The 26871-nt window shown below is 44.6% G+C and overlaps 1 protein-coding gene across 2 annotated transcripts; it reads left to right on the top strand.

Moving 5' to 3' along the window:
• The first annotated feature begins 1184 nt into the window (after window positions 1-1184).
• LOC122516403 (T-box protein H15-like) lies at window positions 1185-25626 on the top strand. Of its 2 annotated transcripts, none has more exons than XM_043634182.1 (6): window positions 1185-2440; window positions 11634-11886; window positions 14699-14972; window positions 16292-16456; window positions 23086-23162; window positions 23255-25626. In XM_043634182.1, exons 1-6 carry the CDS (start codon window positions 1819-1821, stop codon window positions 23916-23918), a joined length of 2055 nt encoding a protein of 684 aa, XP_043490117.1. In that variant the 5' UTR covers window positions 1185-1818; the 3' UTR covers window positions 23919-25626. The 2 variants fall into 2 exon arrangements, with proteins under 2 accessions (XP_043490117.1, XP_043490115.1); XM_043634180.1 differs by having other exon boundaries at window positions 23243-25626.
• The last annotated feature ends 1245 nt before the right edge of the window (window positions 25627-26871 follow it).

Below are 26871 nucleotides of genomic sequence, written 5' to 3'. Positions count from 1 at the left end.
TGGGTTCAATTAAGATCGAGAAGGAACAATAAGAGGGTTAGAAGAAGAAAAATAGGGAAAGGCTGAAAATTGGAAATGCGAGCACGGACTCGATAGAATGAGCGGAGTAAAAACGGGGGATAGGGAGAGAGTAATAAGAGATCCGGATGTAATCGTCGAGGAGCAGGCAGGGTATCCTCGCACGTAGACGCTGACGGCTTGAAGCAACGTCGCTTCTGCTTCTCTGGAAGCCGCGTCTCCCCACCCACCCATCTGGGCACCGGTGGGTGCTGCCGGGGGCAGCGAGTGCGAGCCAGCCATAGCCAGCCAGAAGCGAGCAAGCCACCCACCCATCGCTGTTAGCCGTTCGCTCGTGTTTAAAGCTCCGCCAGTAAAACAATAAATTGCTCTCCGCTCGAGTGCTCGGGAACTCCAACCTCTCCCTCTCTCTCTCCGGCAGGAGAGAAGAGGTGGAGAAGGAAAGCGGTCCCTGTCAGCAATTGCCCCCTCTCGTAAGAAAAAATGGCAACTGCTGTGAGTTGGATGGCGCGTACGAGACCATAATATTGTACTACCCTGCTGCCGACGAGGACGACGCTGACGACGGGAACGACGCCGACGCCGACGCCGACGCCGACGCCGACGCCGCGGTCGACGACGACGACTACGACGACGACGACGACGACGACGACGACGAGGACAAGAGGAAATAAAGGAAAAAGAAGGATAGACGAGTGATCGAGGAAGAAGGTGGTAAAAGGGTGAGAGAGAAAGACAAAGGGGAGACGCAACGTGGAATCGAAAAGAGGATTACTCGGCAAGGGGACCGCCTCTTCCCGTTATATCTCGTAGCGGACAGACGACAGAGAAAAGCGCGTGATAACGCTTATGCTTGGGAGCCCTGGTGCGTTTTGGCGAGAGTAGGCGGCTCCCGGTGTAACGCGGGCGTGGCCACGCAAAGTAACGCGGTCCCCGCCTACTCTGAAGCAGTCTTGTCGACGCGAGTAATCGCCTTCCTTTTCTCTCCTTTCTTCTTCTCTTTCCTCTTGCGTCCTCGAAACGCCACCGCCACCAACACCGCCGCCGTCGCCGCTGCCGCCGCCGCCGCCGCCGCCGCCGCCAACTCGTGAGGGTGGGGATCGAAAGCAAGAAGCGAGCGACGGTGGCGAGGGTCAGTTTGTCGAGTAACCGGTCGCTCTAGCGTTTCTCGCTTTCCGTTCCTTCTGCCACCGTAAACTTCTTCCTCCCTTATTGTTATTCTTATTCTAATTATTGTAATTCTTATTTTCTTGTTCTTCTTCACGTCATTTCCATAACGTTCACCTCAAATTTGCCGCATATGGATTTGTTCGAGTTCCATATACCTATTTCCCTTAAACAGTGTACGTGTTTCGAAGAAACGTCAAATAGCAACGTGTTGACTGCTCTCTCGCGAGATTTCTTCATAACGGAGGGAAGAGAGAGAGAGAGAGAGAAAGAGAGAGAGAGGTGAGGTGGTCTACGATCGGTAACGACACTATACGCGTCTACTACGATTGAGAAGCGTTGCCCGTCCCTAGAGTGTCAAAGATCGTTTTATGCAAGATCGCGAGAGAATTGTTTTGCTTTCTTCGAATTTGGATGCGTCTGTCGATTGACATTGCTTTCGGAGACGCGGCATGTTCGAAAGCATTCGAGAGATTGCGAAGAAATCGTTTTCATTGTTCGAAGACGATGTCAACGACATCGGGCGGGGGGGAGTTCTATGAGGATTCGAGAAAGAATCAAAGAGAAAAGTGAGATCTTTCGTAAAGTCAAGAAGGAGGCAAACGCGAGGACAAGTAGGTACTCGTCGAGGTGATGTTGCTGGAGTCGCGAAGCTTCGACGGCAGGAAGAGAAACGGACTGACACTGACTTCATTCGTGGGTGGAGACGGCGGTCGGAGCGGAGGAGGAGGTGGAGCTGAAGGAGGAGGAGGAAGAGGAGGAGGAGGTGGCGGCGGTAGCGAGGAGGACGACGAGGAGTCGAGGGATCATCGCGTCTTTCTCGGCAGGAAAATGCAGGGCGAGAGCGCCGCCGCCTCCGCGGTACCAACCGGAATTTCCGGCATTTCCGGATGTACAAGGGATGACACCGATGACAGCTCCAGTACCTCGCCCAATGCCAGTCTCCTAAACAATATCAATAATAACTGCAACTCCAATCGACAATGCGCTACCGACTTCAGCATCGCGGCCATCATGGCCAGAGATTCGAGGCAGCAGCAACAACAACAACAACAGCAGCAACAGCAGCAACAACAACAACAACAACAGCAGCAACAACAACAACAACAACAACAACAATCTCAATCTCAATCCCAATCGCATTCTCAGCAACAAACTCAGCAGCAGCAACATCATCATCATCATCATCATCATCATCATCATCATCGACATTCGCAACAGCAGGCCGTCGGCGGCGGCAAGCTTCATCAACACGGTGAGTTTGAGTTGGTACCGTGCTACTTCAGCATCCTAAAGATTCTTGTTAAACGACTTTACGATGCTCGTCAAATGTAACACAAGCAATCACGCGTGTGTGTATGCGTGCGTGGCTTATATATATAAGTAATAACAACTCTCTTAACAATAAATCTCTTTATCCGCGATAATAGTAGTCCGTTCATCGAGACGTAGTACTTGAGATTAGAAATACGTTGCAACGTTTTTTTTTTTCTTTTAAAATCCATCGATTACGCTTTACCAAATTTTACTAGAAAATCTGTACGTCGGTTGTTCTTATCGAAAGATTAAATATCGCGTCGTCTAAATTGTGTTTTTTCTCAAACCAACGCGATAACTTTATAGACGAAACAACGAAGTAAATAATGACGGAATGATAATTAATTGTTTTTCTTTCCGATAAAGAATAATTGCAATTAATATCGTGACAATAAAATAACTCGTTTGCCAGTCGCGAATGAAATTGTTAGCAACGAATATGCACCCGATTCATATGCCAACTAAGAGGATAAAAATTTATTCAAATATATAGTTCCTAAGAATATCTTCGATTTGATCGACTTGGCAACATGCAGTAAACGTCTTTTAAAATAATCACTCGAATCCTTCATCGTTGAGATAAACGACGCGTGACGAGCTATTGTCGATTTTTTGCAGATATTTTGCTGATAGATGGGATAATGAAACGTCGCTTTGGTCGAGTAAGGAAGACGTCTTAAAAGACAAGCGATGTTTTCGATAACGTTCGAGGGTTCTTTGGACGCGACAAAAAAAAACAAGATCGTTCGAAATGGTCATTTATGATTCGGGGAAAAAAAAATAGTAGGAGGGCGATTGTTTGTCCTCTACGATCGGCCGAATTTTCTCACGGAACGTAAATCGTCGCGAAACGGCCGCTGGGTGAATAAGTTAACGCGGTACGGGTGCTTCGATGAAATATCTCATTGGAAAGAAAAGAGAGAGAGAGAGAGAAAGAGGGAGAGAAATGGAGAGAGGGCGCGAACGAGAAAAGGCGAGAACGAGCGAAAGCCACGCTCGTATACGATCTGCCCAGGTGAGGTGTCTCATCGGAATTCTGGAAATGACCGTCGCGTTCTCTCTCTCTCTCTCTCTCTCTCTCTCTTTCTCTATGGGTCCAGCCAGACGTCCTCCGGAGAAAAGCGAGAGCGAGAGCACTAGATGTAGCGGGGGGTAGGGGGAAAGGGGAAAAAGAGAGAGAGAGAGAGAGAGAGGTCCCAATGGTGTTTGGTTTCATCATCGCGTATCTTGGACGCCCGCGGCGAATAATCGCCCACGAAGATCCTACTGCGACGAAATTTACGGTTGGACACGCTGCAATTCACCCACAGAAACGTTAGTGTCGTTCCCAAATAAATTTAGGTTAAACGGCGATGCGAGGACGAGTCGAGAAGCGAGAAATCGAGTGCGTGTGCTTATCTCTTTCTCTCTTTCACGTAGTTTTGTGTCGATGTATATGCATATATTCGTATGTTTAAGCGGATCTAATAGTAGCCGCATAAGCATAGACTACTGCGACGATCGAAGGGGATAACTTTTCGCAGGGTCGAGTTTTCTTCTTTCTCTTTTTCTTGTTCTTTTTCACTTTCGAATCGTATCAAGCGACAGCGCAACACCTGCACAATACTATAGAAATTCTTCGAGGATAGCATTCGCGGAATAGAATAGAATAGAATAGTCGAGTTTATCGGGAAAGCCGTTCCATAATATTCTCCTTCGTGACGTAAAATTTTTCTACTTGTGGAACGAGAAGCAGAAGAAACGGGCGATCGAATAAATTTGCGAATCTGTAGTAGACGATGCTCGGAGTAGCCACGCTTTGTGGCTGTTTCTTCCTTTCGAATGGTATCCTGTAGAGAAAAAAAAGAAAAATAAAAGAAATAAAAAGAAGAAATTAAGGAGGATCGAATAAAATTATGAAAGACCATCGACGTTCGGTTTCTTTGTCATTGGCGAGTTTTCTCGAATTTTATGCTCGATATTATTCCAACACGGCCGTTTGTCCGAACATACTGAAATAAATCGTAAAGCTCTGTATCATGCATATACGTACTTAGGTATATACCAACGTCGCGCCTATCGTAAAATCGCGAAAGAGGGAAGAATTCTTTGAGGATCGATCTTTGTCCCAGCTAGTTTGTTTTCACGCCTCGAATGGGTCTTGCGATGCCACGGTACGTCCAGAAACTTGGGAGAATTTATTTTTACTATCGAATATTTACGTAGAGACAAAACGTGTTTCTCGCGTATAAAAACGATCTTGCCTTCCGTTGTCTTTGTTAGACGGAAGAAGAATCTTACTTTCTTGACTGTTCTTTCAAATTTGTCCCAAGAAGAAGTAAGGATTCATCGTCGGGTTATTAGTCAAATGAAATAAGAAGAGAAACATCATTGCTATCGTCTTTCCATTACCTAAAGTTTTGCATTTTGAAGAAATAATTTGTTCATTACGTATGCATTTGCAGTGCGCGTTGCAAACTCGTAGGTATCGTTGAAACCGTTCGTTTGTATTCGACGTTGTAAGGCAAGGCGGCAAAGCATCAATTATCCTAAGTACCTATTTCGAATAGATAGATAGCAAAGCACACATACGCGGTGCAAGTGCGCGAAGCGATAATTTCCAGTGTAAATGATTTTGAGATTCTTTGACTACGAAGCGCTCAATCTCCGCGACAAAGAATAGGAATCGTCGAAACGCTTTAGGTTGTTTTATAAATTTCTCATAGGATAATTGATGAAGCGTGTAACGACGCGAGTATCTCGTCGTGCATAACAGTATTTATCTTAGAAATAAGAAACGAGAGGAAAAGAAGGAAGGAAGAGACCACCGGTGCTGCTGCATCGAGATTTTCAAGCGTGAACGTTGGATATGCATAGCGATTCGCTACGTTCGTAGTTAGGCTGCTCCATTAGATCGTTTTTGCATATTCCAAGTATCGGCTGTGCGATCATTATCCGTCTCAGTTCATCGTCATCCTCGGACTTACTTTATCTCTCAGAAAAAGAGCAACAGCGAGAAATAAAAAGATGTAGCCTCGAGAGAGGCCAGCAGGTCGCGAAAATTATCGATTAATTCCATACTCCGTATCGGGAAGTCTCGCGACGGATATCGCGATCTCTTTATCGGGTTTTCTGTAAAATCAACTGACGATATCTCACCTATGCGCGTGTTTGTTCAAATAAAGCGAAAGGAGAGAAACAACGTGTTTAGAACCTCGACGTATTCTTCATTTTGTATCGTCATTCGTCCTACTTTGACGAAAATTTCCGTGCGTACGGAACTCAATTGGTCCAGTACACTGCGATCCTCCTTTTCTGATCGATTTTCATATACGTCAAGCTCGAATACCACCGACAGTTTTTACGAATCGATCGAATGATCGACAAGGCGTGCCTGGGTAATCGACTCGCATGCGTCATAGGGGCGGTACAAGATTTATAATAGCTTTCTGAAATAGTAAAGAGCAATGCCTCTGCAATTTACTCCGCCAACAATGACCGAGTTTTACTTCTATCAACGGTAAATAAGCAAATTCTCAACGAATACGTTATTTATTCGTATTTTTATTTCTTTGTAATAGCTAACTTATCCTACTTTTGTTCGAAAGGGAAATTGCGGCTGATCTCGATCTCCATAATCAATCAAGGAAAATGAAGCAAAATAAGACGAAACGTTGGACGTTTCAATTTCGTCCGTGTGCACATACTGACACGCGAGCTCTAGCTAGCTAGCTGGCTAGCTAGCTAGCTAGTTATAGACGGAAAGGCGAATCTTCGATTTTCCACCTAAGGATACGATCCGTTACATTCGAGATTGTACTTTGTTTAGATTATTTTTCATCCGTCTTGACTTACCCGTCAGATCGGTTGAGATCGATTATCGATGCATAGGAAAGTGGCGATTAATGATAGAGGATAAATTGTTTGTTTATTCGTTAAAGAGAGAATAATCGAATGATTAATTTTTTGTTCTGTCCAACAAGATTCAAGAGAAATAGATGGAAGAATATCTATCGCGTAGCAATGAAAAAAGTAACCTGATCTAGAGTTTGGAATCATCGATTTATGTTTTATATAGGAACGCGATGGTCGTTTTAATTACCTGCCGACAGATTGATAGATCAACGCGTTTTTTTATCTTCATCTGTTAACATGTTTATTACTTTATTTGCTTTTTTCACCAAGCCGATAAACGACTTTGTAATTTTTGCATCGATCACCTTCGCTAACGTTTCAATGCCTTATTTATTTCCTATTAAATACGTACAAAGTTCAGAAGAATTCCATTCGCGTTCGATTCGTTAAAAAGCATTATCCGTTTGGTTAGTGTAACATCCCATGATCGAGAAATTATTGTTTTTATTCGGATTTTGTTCGTCGCAAGCTCCTATTTTATTAAAAATTTATAAATTTATTTTTAATTGAGTACTTATTCCCAAATCCAATAGTTTTACAAATTTTCCTCAATTTCTTGTTTCCTTTTCCATTACTTCCGTGTTTAATCAATCTTTGATAAAGGAAGTGTAAGTTTCGTGTAAAATAAATGACGTGACGTTAGAATATTTCTAATGCGACGCATACCTACGTGCAACATCAGACTCGGAGAATCGAGCAGCGCGACGTAAAATTATTTAACATGCTTAGCTATTGCGTCGACAAAATCATTAATCTTGAATACTTGTTATAGATATCTAGATGCTATAGAGAAAGAGAGAGAGAGAGAGAGAGAGAGAGAGAGAGAGAGAGAGGAGCAACGTTCTTTCAGCGGAGCTCGTAGGTTGTTCGCAAGCCGTTCGTTACCGTTAACGGCTCATCATCATTGATATGTACAGGAAGAAAGTCGTTCGCTATTACACCTCGATAAAGAAAGAAAAAGAATAAGTAAAGGAAAATAAAGATGGTCAGAATTCTCGAGCAGGACGAAGACACTCTCATCTCGATCTCTACCTCTACTAATCCTCCTTAATCGGTCGCGTTTAAAAAAGATTTTATGGTCTCACTTGATCGCGGATTTCCTTTGTTAAAGAAAAAAAAAATAGACAGGTATGTAGGTAGGTAGGTAGGTAGGTAGGTAGGTTGGTTGGTTGGTTGATAGATAGGTAACTTGGTAAGTAGGTGGATAGATAAAAAAAAAGAAAAATCGAGTTGGGTTTCGCAAAAGGTTTATTGCATGTAGACAATTGCATCGACACAATCGAAATAGATCGATTATCTGGAAGGTTTTCCTTTGGGCTTGCGATTCGTTCTGTTTTGAAAAGGAGACTCTCTTTGATCCGTCGTGCTCGGAATCGCGATCGTAATTCACCCGGAGAAAGAGCGAGTACGAGAGAGTGGGCAACGAAACGCTTCTGCGCTTCTGGCGTTGCTCGTAAACTTCTTCGAGCCGGAGATGGATAGAGGAAAAGAGAGAGTGTGAGAGAGAGAGAGAGAAAGAACAGAGCGATCTAGAGACGGGCTCGTCATCCGTTTCGTCAGTCGTTTAACACTGCCGTTGACTGTGTCGAATAAAAATACGCGCTTGACGGACCACACACGCAGTGCGTTTCCTTACGTACCAATTAGGATAGCTCTAGAACGTCGAGGATCGTGGCGGTCGAGCTCGTGATTTAGTTGCGTTTTTGCGCTCCTATGTTTCTCTCGCTATCCTCCCTCACGTGGCCGCGATCATCTCGTCGTCGTCGTCGTCGTCGTCGTTGTCGTCTTCTTCTTCGTCGTCGGCGTCGTCGTCGTCGTATCCTCTTCCTTGCCTCTGCCACGAAAACAGTCGTTTTATCGTTTTGACTATGCCAACGGTAACGTTACCAAGTATTTTTAGTGATCGTTTTTCAGTCGACGCGTTTCGTCTGCTCCTGGCCAATCATCGGACGTCTCTGTCCGAGTACTGGTATCTCGTTTTATTTGATTTTTTTATAGTTTTTTCCTTCGTCATCGGATCAGGAAATTTCTTCAACTAGAGTCTGTTTAATTGTTTTATGTAACGGTAAGATGGCCGACAGCATCACGATATAGTTACCTACTTATTATCTGGCATACCATCATCGCTCTCTCGTCGGCCCTCATTCATCGGGAACAAAAAAAAAAGAAGATTCAATCTCGTCGACATCTCTCAAGAAGTTATTTTCTAAAAGAACCTAACTATTATTAGGAGGTATTAATAAAATATAATATAAGTTTTTCCCTGATATTTATCATTTAATTATCGGACTGGGTGCAGATACGAATATGTTTATTATTTATTAGATAATTCGAAATATAATATATACCGATATTTTTTTGACGTTAAAAATATTTCAATATAAGTTTTAGAAGTGAACGTATTCGTGACGCGTACTTCGCGAAAAACGAAGCTAATGCGTCCTCGTAAAATAATCAAAATGCGATATTTCCGTCGCGTATCTTCGCCGAGGCCGAAAAAAGCGGGTGCGTGACTCGAGTGAAATACGCGGGGATAAATTGAAGGACCAACTAAGAAATGGAAGGGAAAAAAGAATAAAATAATATGATGACGTTAAATCGTCTGTAATAAATTGGGCTTTATTGATGATTAAGTTCACATCGAATGACGAAAATTGGGTGGGCAGGCGTCACAGATAGGCACCTTAGATGTCTACTTTAGGTTTCTACTTAAATGGGGAGAAATGGATGAAATTGATAGTCGCTTAAATGTTGTTCCTTTGGTCAAAGAAAAGCATAGTAAATTTTGTAACGAGCAGTTAGGAAGTACCGAGTTGTCGGCCATGTCAGGTGCCGACTATCAATTTCGTACATTGATGTCTCTCGCGAGAAATTAATTGACCATCCGTTGCAGCCGACCGGTGGAATCCGAGCGAAATAGCGATCGTCTACAATTCGAAAGGAGGTTCTTCCTCGGAAGTCGAAGATCCTCCGAGTCCCGCGTCGGATTAGGAATGGCCGCGAATCGTTCAAGATGGCGTCTTTTACCTACGGTAGAATTACGAGTATAGATGTAGTCCGCGATCCTGGAGAAACTCGATGATTCCAATCGGACTCGCACGATTACGTAAGTCGTTTTAGGATTCTCGTGCACGAACATTTTTTACCTTTTCTTTTTTCCTTCCTCTTTTATTTTTTATTTTTTTTTTTATGAACCAGCGAAATTACAGTTTACTTATCGCGAACCTTTCAAACGTGTAATTCGCCGAGAAGGCCAGCGATCTTTAGTAATTCTAAAGAATTAAGATTTTTTTCGGACGTTTTCTGTTTCTAGGCGTGAAAGTTGTAGAAAAGTGCACGTTTCCGTTTCTAATCGTTCGGCTAAATTAAAAATAGTCAAAGATATAGCGAGACGGCCGTTGGCTCGCGTTCTTAAAGATTTACTTTGTTCTGAAGAAACGGAAATGCAAAAAGAAACGATACTATTCTCTCTCGTCTAACTCGCTTTCGTTTCTTGTTTATCTCACATGCGTATGACAGACCGTGCGTGGCCTTTTCTAGTTTCTTATTAGAACTCGTCTGAACGGTGCAAAACTTCTTGGTTTATCTAACTAATTGTAAGATAGAAATTATCATTTGATTAGTTACTACAACATTTGGCAAATTTGAAGATAATAACGTTAAACTGAAACAAGTCCTCTCTCTAAGTGGATAATTAAACTTGTTCTCTTTAGAAAAACAGTAAAAAGATTCCTTTTACGCGCGCGTGTGTGTGTGTGTATCTATTATGTTAGAAATTGTAATGAAATTCGACGATGACACTTTTGTTGCGATTTGTAGACGAAATGTCGGATAACAGATGAGAAATAGAGAGCATCTTGGCGTTGTTTGCGCAAGAATTTCTGCTGGCAGATAATTAAAGTAGAAATTACCGCTTAGACCGATAACAGTGATTTCAATTGCCGAGTTACCTTTTAATCTAGAAAAGTATTTCGTAGTCGCGTTTGTAGAATGCGATTCTTGCGGACGCACTCGCGAGATTATCCGCACGCGATTTCATTTCTTTTCTGTATAGCTCGTTCTCCGAGAGGACGTAACTCAATAATTAATTGGTGTAGAGTGGTGAAGGGACGGATTATCGACGATTAATTCGCAAAACTCTTTTCGCAACGATTGGTCTGTGCGATCGATCGACGTAGCGTGAGTCACGATAGATTCTCCGTGAATCTATCCTTAGGATAATTTGTTGAAGAAATAGACGATTAGGAAATGACTTCGGTCAGTTAGTTGGTTTGGCTCGTAGAACCAACCAAAGTCGAGGAGGAAAACGTCGCCCCGAGCGATCGCAATTCATATCGAATGACTCTATCGAGAGCGACGGCCGTCTCGAAAGACGATAAACTCGGTAGTTAATCGCGATCGTTGGAAACGCGCTAAGCCAGTGTAAGCGATACTTGATTTATTACGTGTCACGGTGCGCCGACCAAACCTTAGCGCAATATTCGCTTTGATTTTTTACAGGGTCACTCGAGACCGAGCGCCATAGTTACGGAGTCTATGAGAAAAATGGCGCGCAATAACTTGTATAAATAAACAAAGAGAGAAAGAAAGAGAGAGAGAGAGAGAGGATTGTCGTGGAACGTAAATGAATCGTCTTAAAAAGACGATGAATAGATACGAAATGAAATTAGAAATAAATAAGTTATCTGGAAACGAGATTTAAGTACTTCTATAATTAATTAGTTGCAAAAGGAAATTTGGAGGGAAAAAAAAAGGTAGAGAAAACGTGGAGAGAGATTTTATCTTGGTAACGGGAAATTAAAATATTAATTGAAAAGGCAAAGTAGTTCATTCACTCGTTCGACTTTTAAAGAAGATCGTTATTTTTGGCTTTGGTGTTGAGCGCGTGCAACGAACGGGGTAAAAACGAGCGAGCGCGAACGATGCCACCGTGACAAATGTTTGCTCCAAAGGAAATCCTTTCTATATCTCTTCAAACGACACTTGCTGCTTTCGATCAATCTGTAACCGTCGACATGCGCCGGAAGCTATCGTCTTTCTTTGCCGATTATTTAAGTATTTTTGACTGAACTATTTAAAGGTCCAGTTCTCAAATTCAAAATAGGTATTACCTAGGTATACCTGAAGGTATTTACCAATATTTCAAAGCTTATAAGAATAGAATCGCAGAGGGTTAATGGTTTTATTTAATGTATTGCGACATAAGAAAATATACCTAGGACAAATTTTGATTGCAGAAAGGGAACCGAGCGGTTCTGGTATTGTCCGTGGACCACCGTCGGTTCAGGAATCGATCAACGCCGAAGACGAGCCGGAAACGGATGACGCCGGAAGTACCAGCGGCAAGGGTGCCTCGCCCGTTAATCCGTTGCTTCAGGAACGTTGGAATTGCGAGGAGCTGAAGCACGTTGTTTGTCATCTGGAAACCAAAGATCTTTGGGATAAATTCAACGAACTAGGCACCGAGATGATCATCACTAAAACCGGAAGGCAAGGGAATCTTTTCCATCACGAAGTACCTTATCTTTAAATATTAATTTCTTAAGAAGATCGAGTCGCGTAGGTGCTTATGGTTGGTTACGTTTGAAACAAACGATGTCCTCGAGAAGTTCAATTTCTATCATCGTCCCGGCGATTTTGATCGTCGTTTGCAACGACGAAAGCCCGGACGACACTTGGCAAGGCAAGACGTCATCGTAAATTATTTGTCACGAGTCGAGCAACCGCTTACGCTTTTACGATCTAACTCTAGTAGCTAAAGGCGTTTGTTCACTCGCTCGTTCGCTTGCTCGCTTATATCGAGTTAGGTCAGGAACGGTTGGAGCAAAGCCGCACGACGGCTAGCCAGGAGACGCACCGTCCCGAGGGACGACGCTTTTGCTAATGGATCAACGTTTCCATTTGTCGATGATGATGTCGGACCATTAACTCTTTCTCGTTACGCGTGGCCCCTCTTGGCTTTCGAATTTCTGACCCTTCTTTTCTATCGTCTCGGACACGTTAGAGGGTTGTTCGGATGCTTTCGAACGAATTCAATCAGGATGTAATATGGGTCACGATACGACACCCACGAGAATGAACGTGAACGAATGTGAACGAACGCGAACCATCTGGCTACTAACTAAATATTTAGTCAACCCCTGAGAAAAGCTTTACCTATTTCGAATGTATCAGAGATTGTTTGAGAATCCTTATCGAGCATTGCGCCAAGATGTAAAAGAAAGAAAGAGAGAGAGAGAATCTTGTAAAATACAAAAGTCGTAAGGATGTACGGAAAGGAGAAGAGAAGTAAAGGAAAAGGAAAGCTGGGGAAGTTGGACGACGGCAGAGGATCGGCGCGCGCCTAATTGCCCGCTACGATGGCAATACGGTCCCTAAAGCCCTTCCTTCTTCCTCCTTCCCCAGCCCCTTCTTTTCTTTCGTAAGGGATTCCTCCAGCCGGTTGCGCGCTTACTCGTGCGTCAGTAATTAGATCTGCGTCGCGTTGCTGGTCGTCGCCCCCTTCAACCGTCAACTTACTTCTCCTTACTCTCGTTCCTTCCTCTAGAAGAACGGTAGCAGCAACACCATCCACCACTACCGCCAACTACTACCACCAACCACCATCGCTACTAACAGAAGCATCAGCACAGCCACCCCTTTCCAGCTACTCGAAAGTACCTCTGGGCTCGTTCCTCTCCTTTCTCCCTTTGCTTTTGATGATATTTTAAGGGCAGAGCTTCCTCACCCTTCGCTACTTCTTATACTCCACCTCTTCTCGGCAAAGAAGAACGCGTCTGCGCCGTCTCGACTTTTTTACCACTCCCGAGCCTCTCTCTCTCTCTCTCCTCCTCCAGTTTGATAAAATCCTTCCTTTGCACGCTGCGACGACCCTCAACGTTCGCGTTTCTTTTATCGACCTAGAAATTTACTTGGATAAAATACAAAATCATTTTTAATAAACGTCGTGAAATGATCCTCGCATTATGAACTCATCGATGTCGATAAAAGACGGCAAGAAATAGCTAGTCGTATTCTCGCTTTCATCCATCATCCGCTCCCAGTTGACTCTCGAGACGCGACTACCCAGAGAGTAGCCATTGAAACTGGTCTGCCGTACACTTCGCATTGGAAATAAGAGGGTGAGTTTCCGATCGTGAGCTCGATAGATTCCCGTTAGTCTGTCACTTTGGATCATCGACTTCCTAGGGATAATCCTCGTAGCATCTCTCGTATACGCCTTTGGGTCACGAGAAAAATTGCCGGGAGTGGTAAAAAGGATGAAGGAAGGGGGAGTGAGAAGGAGAGAGGAAGCGAGAGAGAAAGAGAGAGAGAGAGAGAGAGAACATCTACCTTCGTGGTCCAAAGTTCAATTCATTAACAAAGGACGGCTTGATAAATAAAAGCATTACTCACGCTCGTGGCGCTGCACCGGGATGAATGCATACCCGAGTCGACAAGGACCGAGGAGAGGACGTAGATAAGATCGGCGGGTGTCCCCGCGTTTTAGTGGTCGAACCAGCAGGGTTCCCGACACGGTATTAATGTTTGCTCTCTGAGGCAAAACATTCGCGCCATGGGACCCGTAGCCTCGATGAGGCCCAACGAGGAGGAGGTACCCCTCGCGCCGGTCCACGGGAGTGACCGTGAGCAGTGTTAAGGGCGTGTTTCATGTGTGAACGTGGGATACTCCGCGCTCGCGCACACACAGAGAGAGAGAGAGAGAGAGAGGACCGAATAAAAAGCGCACTAAGAAAGCACAAAAAATAGATCGTTACATCGTCGATTCATCGTTTCAAAACGAGTTCCTTCTCGGTGGCTACGGTCGCAACCATTTTATTTCACTTTGCTTCTGCTAATATTTCTTTTTATTTTCCTTTTGTTTCTTCTCAACGATCGGGCTTTTTCTCGCGGTCGAATGCCGCGGCTTTGCTCGTCACGAGATTATCTAGGATAGTTTTTCGGATCTCTGGATGCTCTCTCTCTCTCTCTTTCTCTCTCTCTCTCCTTCTTTGCTCCCTTTCTTTCCTTGTACTTTCAACGAGGAGCGAGTATACGTTATCGCGCGGATGTTTATCGTGGTTTAAAATTGGCTCCAACGCTGACCTCGATCAGGTGTATTATGAATAAATGATCGAGCGCTGCGGGGTAGCTCGGGATGGAGGGGCTAGAAAAAACAAAGAGACCGGTAGCGAGCGCTGCTCGACCAGCTCTCTAGAGCAAAAATACTGCTATCAAAATGCTCTATTTCTTCCCTTGCTATTTTCTTATACTTCAAAATTGACTTAAACAGTTACATAAGGTATTGTTAATAAATTCGTAGGCGGATGTTCCCGACCTGCCGCGTCTCCTTCAATGGGCTGAAGGCGGACAGCCGGTACGCGGTGCTAATGGATATCGTGCCGGTGGATAACAAGAGGTACCGGTACGCTTATCACAGAAGCTCATGGTTGGTAGCTGGAAAGGCCGATCCACCGGCGCCTGCTCGGCTTTACGTCCACCCCGATTCACCGTTTACCGGCGAACAACTTCGCAAGCAGGTCGTCTCTTTCGAAAAAGTCAAGCTCACAAACAACGACATGGACAGGCAAGGCCACGTAAGTCTTTTTCTAATCGTTTAACGAGACCGAAAAAGGTTAAGAAAAAGCATCGAATCGGATGAATTGTGCGACGACCCAACGAAGAAAGAAACCGTGACCCAGTGCGAACGAGCAAGATTATAGGCCCACGTGTCGGCTCGGTGCTAAAGTATTCCGCCGTGGAAGTTAAAATGCCACTCGAATATGCCGGGATCTGCCTACCTGTTGCATACTTTATGGACCGTACGCTTTCGTTAAGTTTCGCGCTAACGCGACCTTCTTTCCTCGGCGAAGTAACACCGGTCTATTTCCTTTTTCTCGGATAACTTGGAATCGAGCGACTAAACGACCGGATCTCGCGACTCTTTGAGGGATAATTTGACAATCCGTTGTCTCGTTTGTCATGATTCGCAAGAATCTCCTTTTTCGAGCACCCTCGTCGCGTCCACCCTCTCTTCTCCATCGAGTTTTCTTCTTCTTTTTCTTCTCGTCTCATTGTCAGCCAGGTTTTTACTGTCTGTCTGTCTGTCTGTCTCTTTCTCTCTCTCTCTCTTTCTCTCTTTCTTTCTTGGTCTCTGTCTCTTTCTCCTTCTGGGTCCCTTAATTCATCGGATGACTGACGTAAATAGGAACTCCGATCGGACCGAGCGTTTCTTCACGGTTCTCTCATTTTGTATTCAGGGTGTTACACGTCGGCGGACGAGGGCAAAGTGATTCTTTTGAATGGTACAAGAATGCCTAAGCGAAGTGCTCCTAATTCATACGCTTTTTCTTCCATCGAGAATCTCATTTATTATGAACGCTATCACTTCGCCGTCGCCCTCGACGACGATTCGAAATAGACGCGTCACAACTTATCGATCCTATCCAAATTGTCATATTTCCGAGAAGACAAAGAGAGAAAAAAGAAAGCTAGGACGATCGATAGACCTTTCGATAGACTCGTGCTCGAACTAACAAAAGTTCTCTTCTATCTATAAATATATATATATATAGGTAAAAATACGTCTCGGATCGGTAAAATATGATTCTTTCTTTATTTCTCGCAAGAGAAAAGACGCAGAGAGAGAGTACGAACGGTAGGAACCGTTTGTTTCCGCGAAATATCGTTTACAGTGGCTAATTCAGCGCGGGCTGGCCGAGCCGTTAAGAACCGCTGGTGCTGGCTGGTTCGTTCTCTTTCTTTTTGCGAAATCGATAGGATATCCCGAGAGCAAAGAGGTAACGACCTCTCGGCCGCTGCTTTTCTCCCCTCTAAGAGCCGCCACCTCGTGCTTATTTGCGAAACGTCGCGCACATAGACGTAAATCTTGATTTAAATTGCCGACGATTTGCAGCTGGTGCTGAACTCGATGCACAAGTACCAGCCGAGGATCCACCTGGTGAAGAGGCCGGATTCGGGCACGGCCAAATCCATCGTTGATCTCGAGAAGGAATCGTACAAGACCTTCATATTCCCGGAGGCCATATTCACTGCTGTCACCGCCTATCAGAATCAGCTCGTAAGTTTTGCTTTGTTTCTTGCTACTCGCCCTGCTTCTTTTTTTTTCTCCTCTAAACGGACCCGTCGCTCTTTTTCCTCTCCATTGGGACTCCCTCGTCCTATTCGTTTAAAAAACCATTATGACTAGTCTCTCTCTTTCTCTCATTCTATCTCTAGCATTCGATTTTTCAGAGAGAAATTAAGAGACTCCGATAAACTTGACCTCCTTTCGTCGCCTCGCGGGTTCGCGCTTCTATATATTTCTCTATTATTTTCTCTAGGCGCGTTAGGAATGAACGATAAATAAGATGGGAGCGAGGAGAATGAAAATAGATTTGCAAGGATTTAACGTCGGCAAATCGGCGAAAGAACGAGGCAAAAATCGGTACTGTAGGCGAACCCGTAACGATCTTTCTTCGTCTCTCTCTCTCTCTCTCTCTTTCTCGCGCACTTTCCTATGTGCCTGGAGTTACGTACGTAGCAATTCAGGATTCAGAGAGCGCAAGTATACGGCGGCAAGCAGTTATCGTATTTCACGATTGTCGTTTAGAACCCGACGTGCGTCACGTGTGTGGTCCGAAGTGCCCTCGCTCTCGGAGACGTTCGCATTCCGCGAGCGTCGCGGCGCTGACTCCGTGTGAGGCCCAATTTGGTATCCGATTCCTCTCCTTTATTTCCCATCTGGAATCCAAAGCAAAACCCGTCTTTTCTTTTAACGAAATTTTCCCAAAGATCGAGACTGTATTTCTATCATCGCGTAGATTCCTCTCGGAGACGCACAACTACTCGCTATGCTTTTCCTTTTTCATTCCTCGAGCAAGTTTGCTGCTTCGACGTATGCGCGCGAGAATATATTTAGATATACGAGATCGAGATTAATAGGAATAAGGTGTGCGTGCATGAAAAGTAAGAATCCGATCTCGAGAACGAAGGAAGGAACGAACGACGGCAGCACGCGTTTATGTACTTTTAAAGACAGTTTAATAGCTCGACGATTTAAAAGTCCATTAAAGAAGACTGAAAATCGTCTGGGTCATGTGTAATAATCTAAACGTGCGAGTTCGATGATAGATAGATCCATCCTTTGCTCTAATGTAAGAGAAATTAACGCGTTCCCTCCCTACTTATCGCGCATACATAAGGATCGTCTCAAACGGACAGTCGAGCGTGCGTCGTTAGCTTCTGCTTTTTATTCTTTACTTTCCCCTCGCACCGAGAATGGAAGGGAATCAGAATTCGGTTAGACCCGTCTCGATTTGGCGATCGTGGCAGGATGAAAACTAACGGGTGGTCCAGAAGGTCTCTCAGTAGCCCGACGTCGACGTCGACGACGACGAGGAGGAGGACGACGACGACGACGATCGACGACGACGACGACGTGGTTGTTGATGATGATGATGAGGTGCGAAGAGATGCCTTGGCAATTACCTCGGGCTGACTTCTCTCTTCCTCTCGACCATTCATCCTCTTTCTTTCTTTGTAAGCCTCCACTTTCTGCGTTCTCTCGTCATTATCGTTCTTGCGGCTTCCCTTCTCCGTTTCTTTTTCTTCTTCCTCTTCTTCTTCTTCTTCCTTTCTTTTAACATCGATCGAGGCTCGCCGTTGTCCAGACTTTTCAACGAACGCGCGAGCTCGCATGAAAATAGAAAGGTTAAGGACTAAGGTGAAACGCGAAGAAGGAGACGAGAGCAACGGCGGTAGCCGCAAACGAGAATAAAAAAAAAAAAAAAGGAGAGGAGAGATGGAATGTGCATCGGATGCGTTGAAATTTCTTTCCTGTCCATTTAACCGAGAGAGAAACTTTCCGAGAGATAAATTTGACGGTGTTTGACTCGTGTCATTCATCTTGGCTCAATTCATGGTCTCTTTAAAAGATGATAGAAAAAAAATCTCTTTGTTTGGTGAAACCTTTGAAATTGAAATCCAGATCGAAGACCAACGATACGACTTATGATTTCATCTCCATATGGAGTAAAGCCGAGAGGATTTAGGCATCGCGATTAGAGGTCTCCGTCTTTCCATCCGCTTCTGGAAGCTTGTCGAAAAATCCATTCGTCGCGGTTCGTATCCTCGTCGGTCTCCCAACGTTTCTCCGTCCCTCCTCCTCCTCCTCCTCCTCGTCGAGGGCTCTTTTTCCTAGTCGTCGTCGTCGTCGTCGTGGGTTCGTAAGCTCGTTTAGTCGCAACAGCTACTCTTTTTTCCTCTTTCCGTCTCTCATCTCGTCGTGCGAGTCACACATCGTCGCATGCACGTTTTTTACATTTTCTTTCCTTCCTCTTATAGCCTACTTTTCTCTCTCTCTTTCTCTCTTTCGGGCGCATAACGACCTCCGCGACCGTGCCGATCCGTCTTTCTCGCTCGCACCACATCATAATTCATAAGCTAACTGCTATGCTTCTCTCTTCATCCTCCGTCTCCTTCACGCTTCTGATCTTCTCCGGCTTCTTTCACCTTCTTATCGCCCTTGCCCCTGTCGTTGCAATGTCGACCCTCCCCTCCCCTCCCCCTGTGCCTACCATCGTTTACCTCGTCCTTCGTCAACGATCGCGATTATACATATGCTCTTGCTTGTAGAATTTCTTTCTTCGCGTGAGAGATAGCCTCCTCTTTTTCTTTGGCACATACGAGCGAGCGAGCGAGCGTTGCTATCCTACGAACATCTCAACCCGGAAGATCCTCCAAAAGATCTGACGTGTTCGATGGCACGCGTTCAAAGTTTAAAAATGAAAAGAGAAAAAAAGTCATACGAAGAAAAAGAGAGGAAAAGAAAAAAAACAAAGAACATCCTTGCTAGATACTTTTCTTCGAAGACGCGGATATTCGCTCGAAGCGAGGTATCGTAATCGTTCTATCATCGGAATCATGCCGTTCGAGCTTATATCGAGTTGAGAAGAGTGGAAAAGCCGAACGTGTAATTAGTATGTAGGTACCTACGTCCGTGCGTCTTGACCCTCCTCGAAGAAAGATCGGTTTCGATTAATCGCTCGATGGAAGAAACGATTGAGAGAACCTATCAAGTAAATCCGAAGAAAGGGGAATGCAAATGCGCCAAAGAATTCATTTCCTTGACGGTTCAGGAACCCAAGAATCCATTCTAAATTCTAAACCAATCGGCATATGCGTTGGAAAGTAATTTAGACACTTGCCACCGAGAAACGAAGAAGAAATAAGAGAGGAGAGGAGAGAAACATCATAGGGCGGTTAGCGCATCGAATTTGCGATGAGGAGAGAGACAGAGAGAGAGAGAGAGAGGGAAGTGGAGGGGGAGGAAGAGTTAAAAGGATCTAGAGAAGAAGCGATCGGAATTGAAGGAGGAGTCGATGGTGATTTTAGTGGCTGCGGGCGTCGGCTTTCGCGAGAGGAACGAAAGAAAACATAAATAATCGCGTTCAAATGGGAGAAAGGACGGAAGACGAGGAAGAAGAGGAAGATGAGAAGAAGATGAGGATGAAGGAGGAGGAGGAGGAGGAGGAGGAGGAGGTAGCTCTCTCGAAGCCACACACGTGTTCGCGCGAGCCGACGCCATTCTTCCAATGCCTTTTCTCTCCCTCCTTCTCTCTCTTTCTCTCTCCTTTCTATCTCGCCGTTCCAGAGGACGATACTCTGGAAGAAGAATAACGAGAAACAAGAATGAACTCGTCAGCGACTACCTTGAGGATTTTCTTGAAAAAATGTTCGCATTCGTGGTGTTTATCTTTCGAGCAAACGACGATGGATTGATGTGCTTTGATCGAGTTGAAAACTGGCGCGAAATTTAAATTAGTCGGTAGCAAGGTTTTGGCTAGCAAATAAAGAAAAGCGATTGAGTCAAAGATAAAGAGAGAGAGAGGAGGGGGGAAGAGAGAGAGAGCGTGGCGGAGGCGCATAAGCGGCACTAAACATGTGGAGGTACTCGCAAGCGAAGCGCGACCCCTTCCTCAATGAGCGTGTCTCTATTAAATCTATTATTAGAGGCAGGCCCGGGTGTGAAAGCGTCTCTGTCAATTACCTACGGCTTCATTTTGCGAAGCAGCGCGCACTCGATGCGGCAAATTTGAATTTTCCTCGCTGTTTCGTCAGACCAACGACGAGAGATAAATAGAAGGAAGCTTTTCTCGATAGATAAATGTAAAGAACAAAGGTCGTAACTATACTTTCGATCTTCGCGTGAGACGTGTTCTTCCCTGATCGATAAACGATCCTCTCTTTCCCTTTCGGACAGAAAGGAAGAACACGAGTGGCAGTTTGGTAGTATACTTCCTGGTTGTTCGTTTCTTGCACGCAAAGTGTGCTGCTGCTTCACGATCGCGAAATTTTCTTTACCATCGTTTTCGAAGTCCTCGTCGCCGTGAGCAAATTCGAAGGTAGCACCGCCCATCGTGTTCGCAAATTCTCTCTCAATTTTCATCGACGCTCTGCAGCTGGACTTAATTGGCTACCTGTCCTTTGAGCCCAATCCTTGCCATCGGGATTACACCTTACGTAAGGAGCATCCCTACGGTTGCACGGATTCGAATATTTTTCAACCAGTGCCGATGTCTGCGATCGGTAAGATGATTCAAGTTTAATCTTTTTATCGAGATATCGAAATATCAAAGAGATCAAGGAACTCTCTTTATCATAGGATCGAGTCGGCACAACGAGAAAACTAAATATCAAAGCCGCGATCTGCTCGAAAATTGTTTCTTTTCGGATCGTAAAGTCTGAAGGAAGTTAAAGAATCGACGAGAGAAGGAAATAGATAGATAGAGAGAGAGAGAGTGAGAAAGGAGGGGGTGGGGGGTAGGCTTGTAAGAAATGAATGAGCGCGAAGAAGCATATGAGAGGAGAAAAGAAAGAAGTAGAGGAGACATGGTATAATACTAGATGGAGGTGGAAGCGACGACGTCGACGGTGGTGCCGAGCCAGATGTTTGGCTAATGATGTCAGCGGGATCGTAACTAAAACCGAGCCACTTCGAGCTTAGTTCGGCTTAGTCTTAGCTTTGAAGGAAAGAGTCTTATTACCGGTTGCACGTGCTCCTCGTGAGCGCGAAACCGTAGGGTAATTGGACCACCCACTTCACTCCCTTGTCTCTTTCTTCTTCTTTTTCTCCTACTTTGCAAGAGCTGCCACGAGAGGGTCTCTCTCTCTCTCTCTCTTTCACTCTATCTTTTGTCGATTCGAACAAGCCGTCAGTCTCTTTTTACCAAACAAATAAACTCGTACGTCCGCGACCTTCGGAAACAAGAGCTCCCTATCTTTCTCTTTCTGCCGGAAGGTCGAGGGAGGACAGAAGGAACGTGTCGAATAAGAAGAAAACATAAAAGGGGACGGCCGTGTAGTCGTAGACGCAATTCCGGAAGAACAAGCTGTAACGTGTTCCGACGCCTCGACAAAAGTCAAATGGATAATACTTTCTTGAATACTTTCTTTTTTATTTCTACATATTTTACTATATATTTAATACTATTTCTTTAGGGATCATTCTGACATTCTTCAAAAGTAGGTCACTGTTGAAAAATGTTCGTGATAGAAAAAGGCAAAAATGTTTTTTTTTTTTGAATAAAAATCGCTTTGAAAAGATGTTGACACCTTGGGATAATGAGGCAGAAGACATTTTCGATTCTTGCTTAAATAAACGGAAAATGTATAGCGAGTTTGTTTTGTTACCGGAGAATAGATTTCGAAGATAGATAGATCTTTTTGAGATGGTAGCAGAAAAGAAAAATGAGAATGGAAAGCTTCGGTCAAAGAAAAGAAACGGAGTGACCGAGGCCACCTGTGTATCCGTGCCATGGTCGTACGAACGTCATAGCGTCCTAGCCACGACGTGGGTGGCCCTTTGGGTAACGCGAAACTCCTAACTTGCCAGGGCGAGACGACTTAGGATGAATTTCCGTTAGGGGTGTTCGTCTCTTTTCATCCAATTCCGGCTCGACTCCAAAGTGGCTTTTACAAACGTGACAATCTGTGTTCCAACACCTAGAAAAAACTTTCTCATATTACTATGACGAGTATCCGAATTGGAGTGCGGTTCCTACGGATAGAGGAGCTCTTTGTTCCAAACTAGTCGAGTAATCAAGTAGTCGAGTAGTCGAGTAGTCGTCGAGGCTCCGACGAACATTAAACCACGAATCGAATAGAGCGCATTTCTATTACAATTCGAGAGCGGTCATTTTTATAATTTTCGATTCGCTCTCCGTAGTCTCGAGAGCTATACTCGACTCTGACATAAAGAGTCCATTTATGTGAACTCGTACGAATCGAAGAAGGCGTTATTCGATCGTACAACCTAAATGTTTTCCCCATTTCTTCTCCGCGTTCGTTCAGTCTTATGATTTATAATCTCGGATTTCAAAAAGATTGTTATCCGAGCAGAAAGCGTGCTTCCCTAGGTCATTACGTTGCGTTACGCCGAGCAAACGATCGAATCCATTTGACGCGAAGGAGAAGGAAATGTTCGAAGGATGGAATCGTCAACGATCCCGCTATTCTCTCCCTTTCCGCTATATCGAGGACATAGTTTTGCCGCCTTCTTTTAATTTTACGAACCGTTGACTTTCCGATCGGCGAAACGAAGCGTTAAGAAACAGCCGGCCGTTTTCCTCCACGCGTCGTTGCCATCTGCCAAAGCAAACGTCGACTTTGACGGAAAATCGCGACTTTTCCTGTTCTCTTCTTTTTCAGATTACCAAATTGAAGATCGACAGCAATCCCTTTGCCAAAGGTTTCCGGGATTCTTCGCGTTTGACCGACTTTGAGAGGTGAGCTTGCAAATACTTCTTCTTTTTCTTATTAAGAACGATGTAAAACACGTTAGAAGATGATATGCATAATCGAGCAGTTTCCCTTTCAGGGAAACGATGGAGTCGATGTTGGCGGAGCAGCAATCCTTGAGGTTTCCGCATCGATTGCCATTCGAGATGGAGCAACTACAGGCCGGGGCCGTTAGCAATCTCAGTTTGGAGGAAAAGGCCTTGTGGGCCGCTCGTTCGCAAATGTTGCTCAGAGCTGCAGCGGCGGTGGCTGTCAGTCCTTACGCTCAACTGGTGAGTCCGTCTCTGGTGTATCCCGGTACAACTGCTACTTCGGCCGCTGCTACCGCTGGAACGAGTCACCACCACCAACAACAGCAGCAGCAGCAGCAACAGCAACAACAGCAGCATCACCAACAGCAACAGCAGCAGCAACAACAGCAGCAGCAACAGCTCGGGCACCTGTGGTGGGCGTCTTCGATAGGTCCGACGTTGTTCGCGGCCGCTCATCACCATCAACAGCAGCAACTGGCAGCTTCGAGCTCTCAGCAGGGTTCGGTGGTCGGTGGTCCTGCTGCACCAAGACCTCTTTATCCGTCGGCCTTGGCGCTGGCGCATCATCGATTCTCGCCTTATCACACGGCAAGCACACCGAAATCGGCGACTTCTGCAGCGCCCTCGCCCTCCCCGTCGCCCTCCAGACGAGCCACACCCTCGCCGACGGACAGTCTGAGCAGAGAGGCCCAGGATCTTTCTCCCTCGTAGTCGGAACCTCCTCCGAAACACGGAAGACTTTGTCACGCGTTGCGTCGCGTATGTTTGCCAAGTTCTTCGCATCCGAACGTTTCCCTATGCGTTGTGCGTTGTGCCGGTGCGCGGCTTCTTTGTTTTATCCTCCTCGTTCAATTTTGAACGAGAGGCCGATGCAGGTGCGAACGGAGGAAGAAGAAGATTGAAAAGTGCGTGTTAACATAGTTGGACGAACGATCGCTTGTGTTCCGTGAAAGCTCGTCAAATTTGGAAGACGATGAACGTCCGATTCGAGGCAAGAACGAATGCCTCAAGACGAATGGTAATTGTGGTGGCAAAGGTCCCATTGGGACCAGTAAAATGTGCGACTCTGAGCTTGGAGAACGAAAGAGCAGGAAGAGAGAGAGAGAGAAAGAGAAAGAGAAAGAGAGAATGAAGTCTTCTTGCGCGACCCATGACCTATTCTAAGAATGCTGGCAACCGTGGAGGATTTCTTTCTTGATTCTCGTCGAATGACTAGTCGTTTTCTGTTTCTCTCACGCGTCGACTTTTTACTTTACGTTTCTGTCTACGTATCAACCTTTTTCATATCATCGATCTCCTCGGTCACCGCTGAAACGCCTTTATCTTTTCTAACGACGAAACGCTGAAAGGAAACGTGGTCTTCTCTTTTGAAAGAACCATACTATCTTTATCGTTTCGTTTGACGGATATAAATAGCAAGTTGTTTGAAACGCACTCGACACAGGAATGCCTTCGTCCATCGATGAATTTTATTCATAATTTGATCTTTCTTCGACTCGATGTAAAAAGCGATTTGTAAGTGAGAAAAAAAGCACGAGGGGACGGGAAAATGACTTTATCGTATTAATCACGAACGGAAAAATTTATTATGTTGTAAATATGTATTCCTTATAATTTTAAAATAACGATATAAGCCAAAATAATGCGTAGGTATATTCACAAAGGATGTGTCGTATGACGGCATCCGCATATATGCGAAACACATGTATATACAACGTCAAACACACACACACACACGTATACTTATACATATATATATATATATAAAAATGTACATATGAATAGCTATAAAAGAGTATAGCTGTATCATAGGTATGTTATAATACTCTTAGGTCGCAAATTGTACGTGTACAAAATTATACATCTACTAGCAACCTGTGTTATGATCTACATCGCTATTATCGCGTAACGTAGGTACGATTATTTGCGACCTGTCAGTATTATTGCTCTCCATTCCTGTAAAATAAGCTGTATATTTCATCTCACAATTTATCGTTATTGTTATTTATGTTTCGGTTCGGTATACTGCGCGTGGAAAAAAATTTTAAATATTTCGGATCTCGTGATACGCTTATAATTGGTTACAGAAAAATAAAAGAAAGAAAATAAAGAAAAGCGCTTCTATTTAAGAGTACAAAAGATTGTCATTCATTCAGAGACGATAGGTGATTCGTGTACTATTAACGATAAGTGATATAAGAGAGAGAGAGAGAGAGAGAGAGAGAGAGAAAGTGAGGCGTACGCAAGAATGTCGTTTTGAGAATTTTCCACCGTCGTTCTGACGATTATTATCGTTTTTGACGATTATTACTAGCGTAAAGTGTTGATATCGTTAATGCTTGTGTTGTGAAAAAATGCATATCCATTGCTGTGCAAGCTGCATCCTTGTAAATAAATTCCAATAAATTCTTGTACCGGGCGCAAGTGGCAATTGATTAGCACTTACAAACTAAATTGAATGCTAATCTAGAGAGAATTGGTATTTCTTCTTTCGAGCAATACTCGTTGGTTAGATATCGGAGCAATTTGACGGTAAGTCGAGTTGCAAGCTGGAACGTAGGCCAATGTCCGTTGGTAAACCTTTCGGGTAAGAAGCCATTATCTTGCGTACACAGTGATTTGCCTTACTCTGGCATGAGTGCATTTAAGCAAATGTTGGCGGATCGGTTTGGTTAACCCAAGGTGCAGAGATAGCGCGCGTTTAACGGAATCATCACGCGATCCTCGAATCGACCGCATAATTGGTAGGTAAAAAGAGGGGGAGAGTACTCTACTCTTTTGCACTTCAATCTAATTATATCGGGCAATAAGGGTGGCTCTCGGAAAATAATCGTAAATCAATATTTTTCCTATGCGAAAATAAGAACGGAAAAAAAAAACAAAAGAAGCATTTCTCTTTGGTTGGGATTCGAAAGGCATAGAAGAGAGAGAGAGAGAGAGAGAGAGAGAGCGCGTGGAAGGAGGCTGTTTGTGTGCGGTGGACGGCTGTTTCTCCAGTCTGGTAGCAGTCGATCCTTTTGCCGTAAATTACTCGCGTTTGACGCGAAAGACCAATGGCATTCATTCGGCTTTGGGCGGCAGAGGAAAATGGCAGGGAGGGCATTACAATGAAAAGAATTAACATAAAAGTCGGCATAAATATCGAAGCGAGGGGCGGTGAGAGTAAGAGCGCACAGCTCTCAGACAATCGCCCTAAAGCTGCGTTGAGAGCTCCCGCGCACGGTTATTTTTACACGTTTCAAAAGAACCAAACCGGGTGCGAGAGAACCGCGATCTTTTTTTCCTTCTTGAATATACGCGATCTCGTAGTTCCGCGGAATCGTTGCTCGAGTCAAAGATTTTTCTCTTCTTCTCCTCGCGATAGGACTTGACGCGGACGACGCGAGTTGGAAGCTCGAGCCTTTTAATACGAAATGAAGGCATTATAAAGCCATTAGTCGGCCGAGCGTACGGCTGCTTGCGTGCGAACGCAACCATCGCGGTTCTTTATTCGAATACACAAAACATTAACGGCTTCGCTCCTTTCTTTCCCTTTCCTCGCTCTTCTGACAATCAGTCCAGGTTGCCTTCTCCCTCGCCGGTACCTTTTTCTTCCTCGCCCTTTTTTCTTCCCCGCTCCTACCAACTCTCTCATTCTTTGCTTGTTTCTTTTCATCACTTTTTC

Source organism: Polistes fuscatus, unplaced genomic scaffold (assembly GCF_010416935.1).
Source record: "Polistes fuscatus isolate 324 unplaced genomic scaffold, CU_Pfus_HIC Scaffold2, whole genome shotgun sequence".
Lineage (NCBI taxonomy): Eukaryota > Metazoa > Arthropoda > Insecta > Hymenoptera > Vespidae > Polistes > Polistes fuscatus.
Note: the sequence above shows the minus strand (reverse complement) of the source record. Positions and strands in the feature narration are given on the sequence as shown.

Bases quoted from the DNA above. Each gene is read 5' to 3' on its own strand.
- LOC122516403 (XM_043634180.1), top strand. From the start codon at position 1,819: ATGTTGCTGGAGTCGCGAAGCTTCGACGGCAGGAAGAGAAACGGACTG. The intron at 14,973-16,291 runs GTAAGTCTTTTT...GACGATTTGCAG, and splicing joins ACATGGACAGGCAAGGCCAC to CTGGTGCTGAACTCGATGCA. The intron at 23,163-23,242 runs GTGAGCTTGCAA...ATAATCGAGCAG, and splicing joins CGTTTGACCGACTTTGAGAG to TTTCCCTTTCAGGGAAACGA.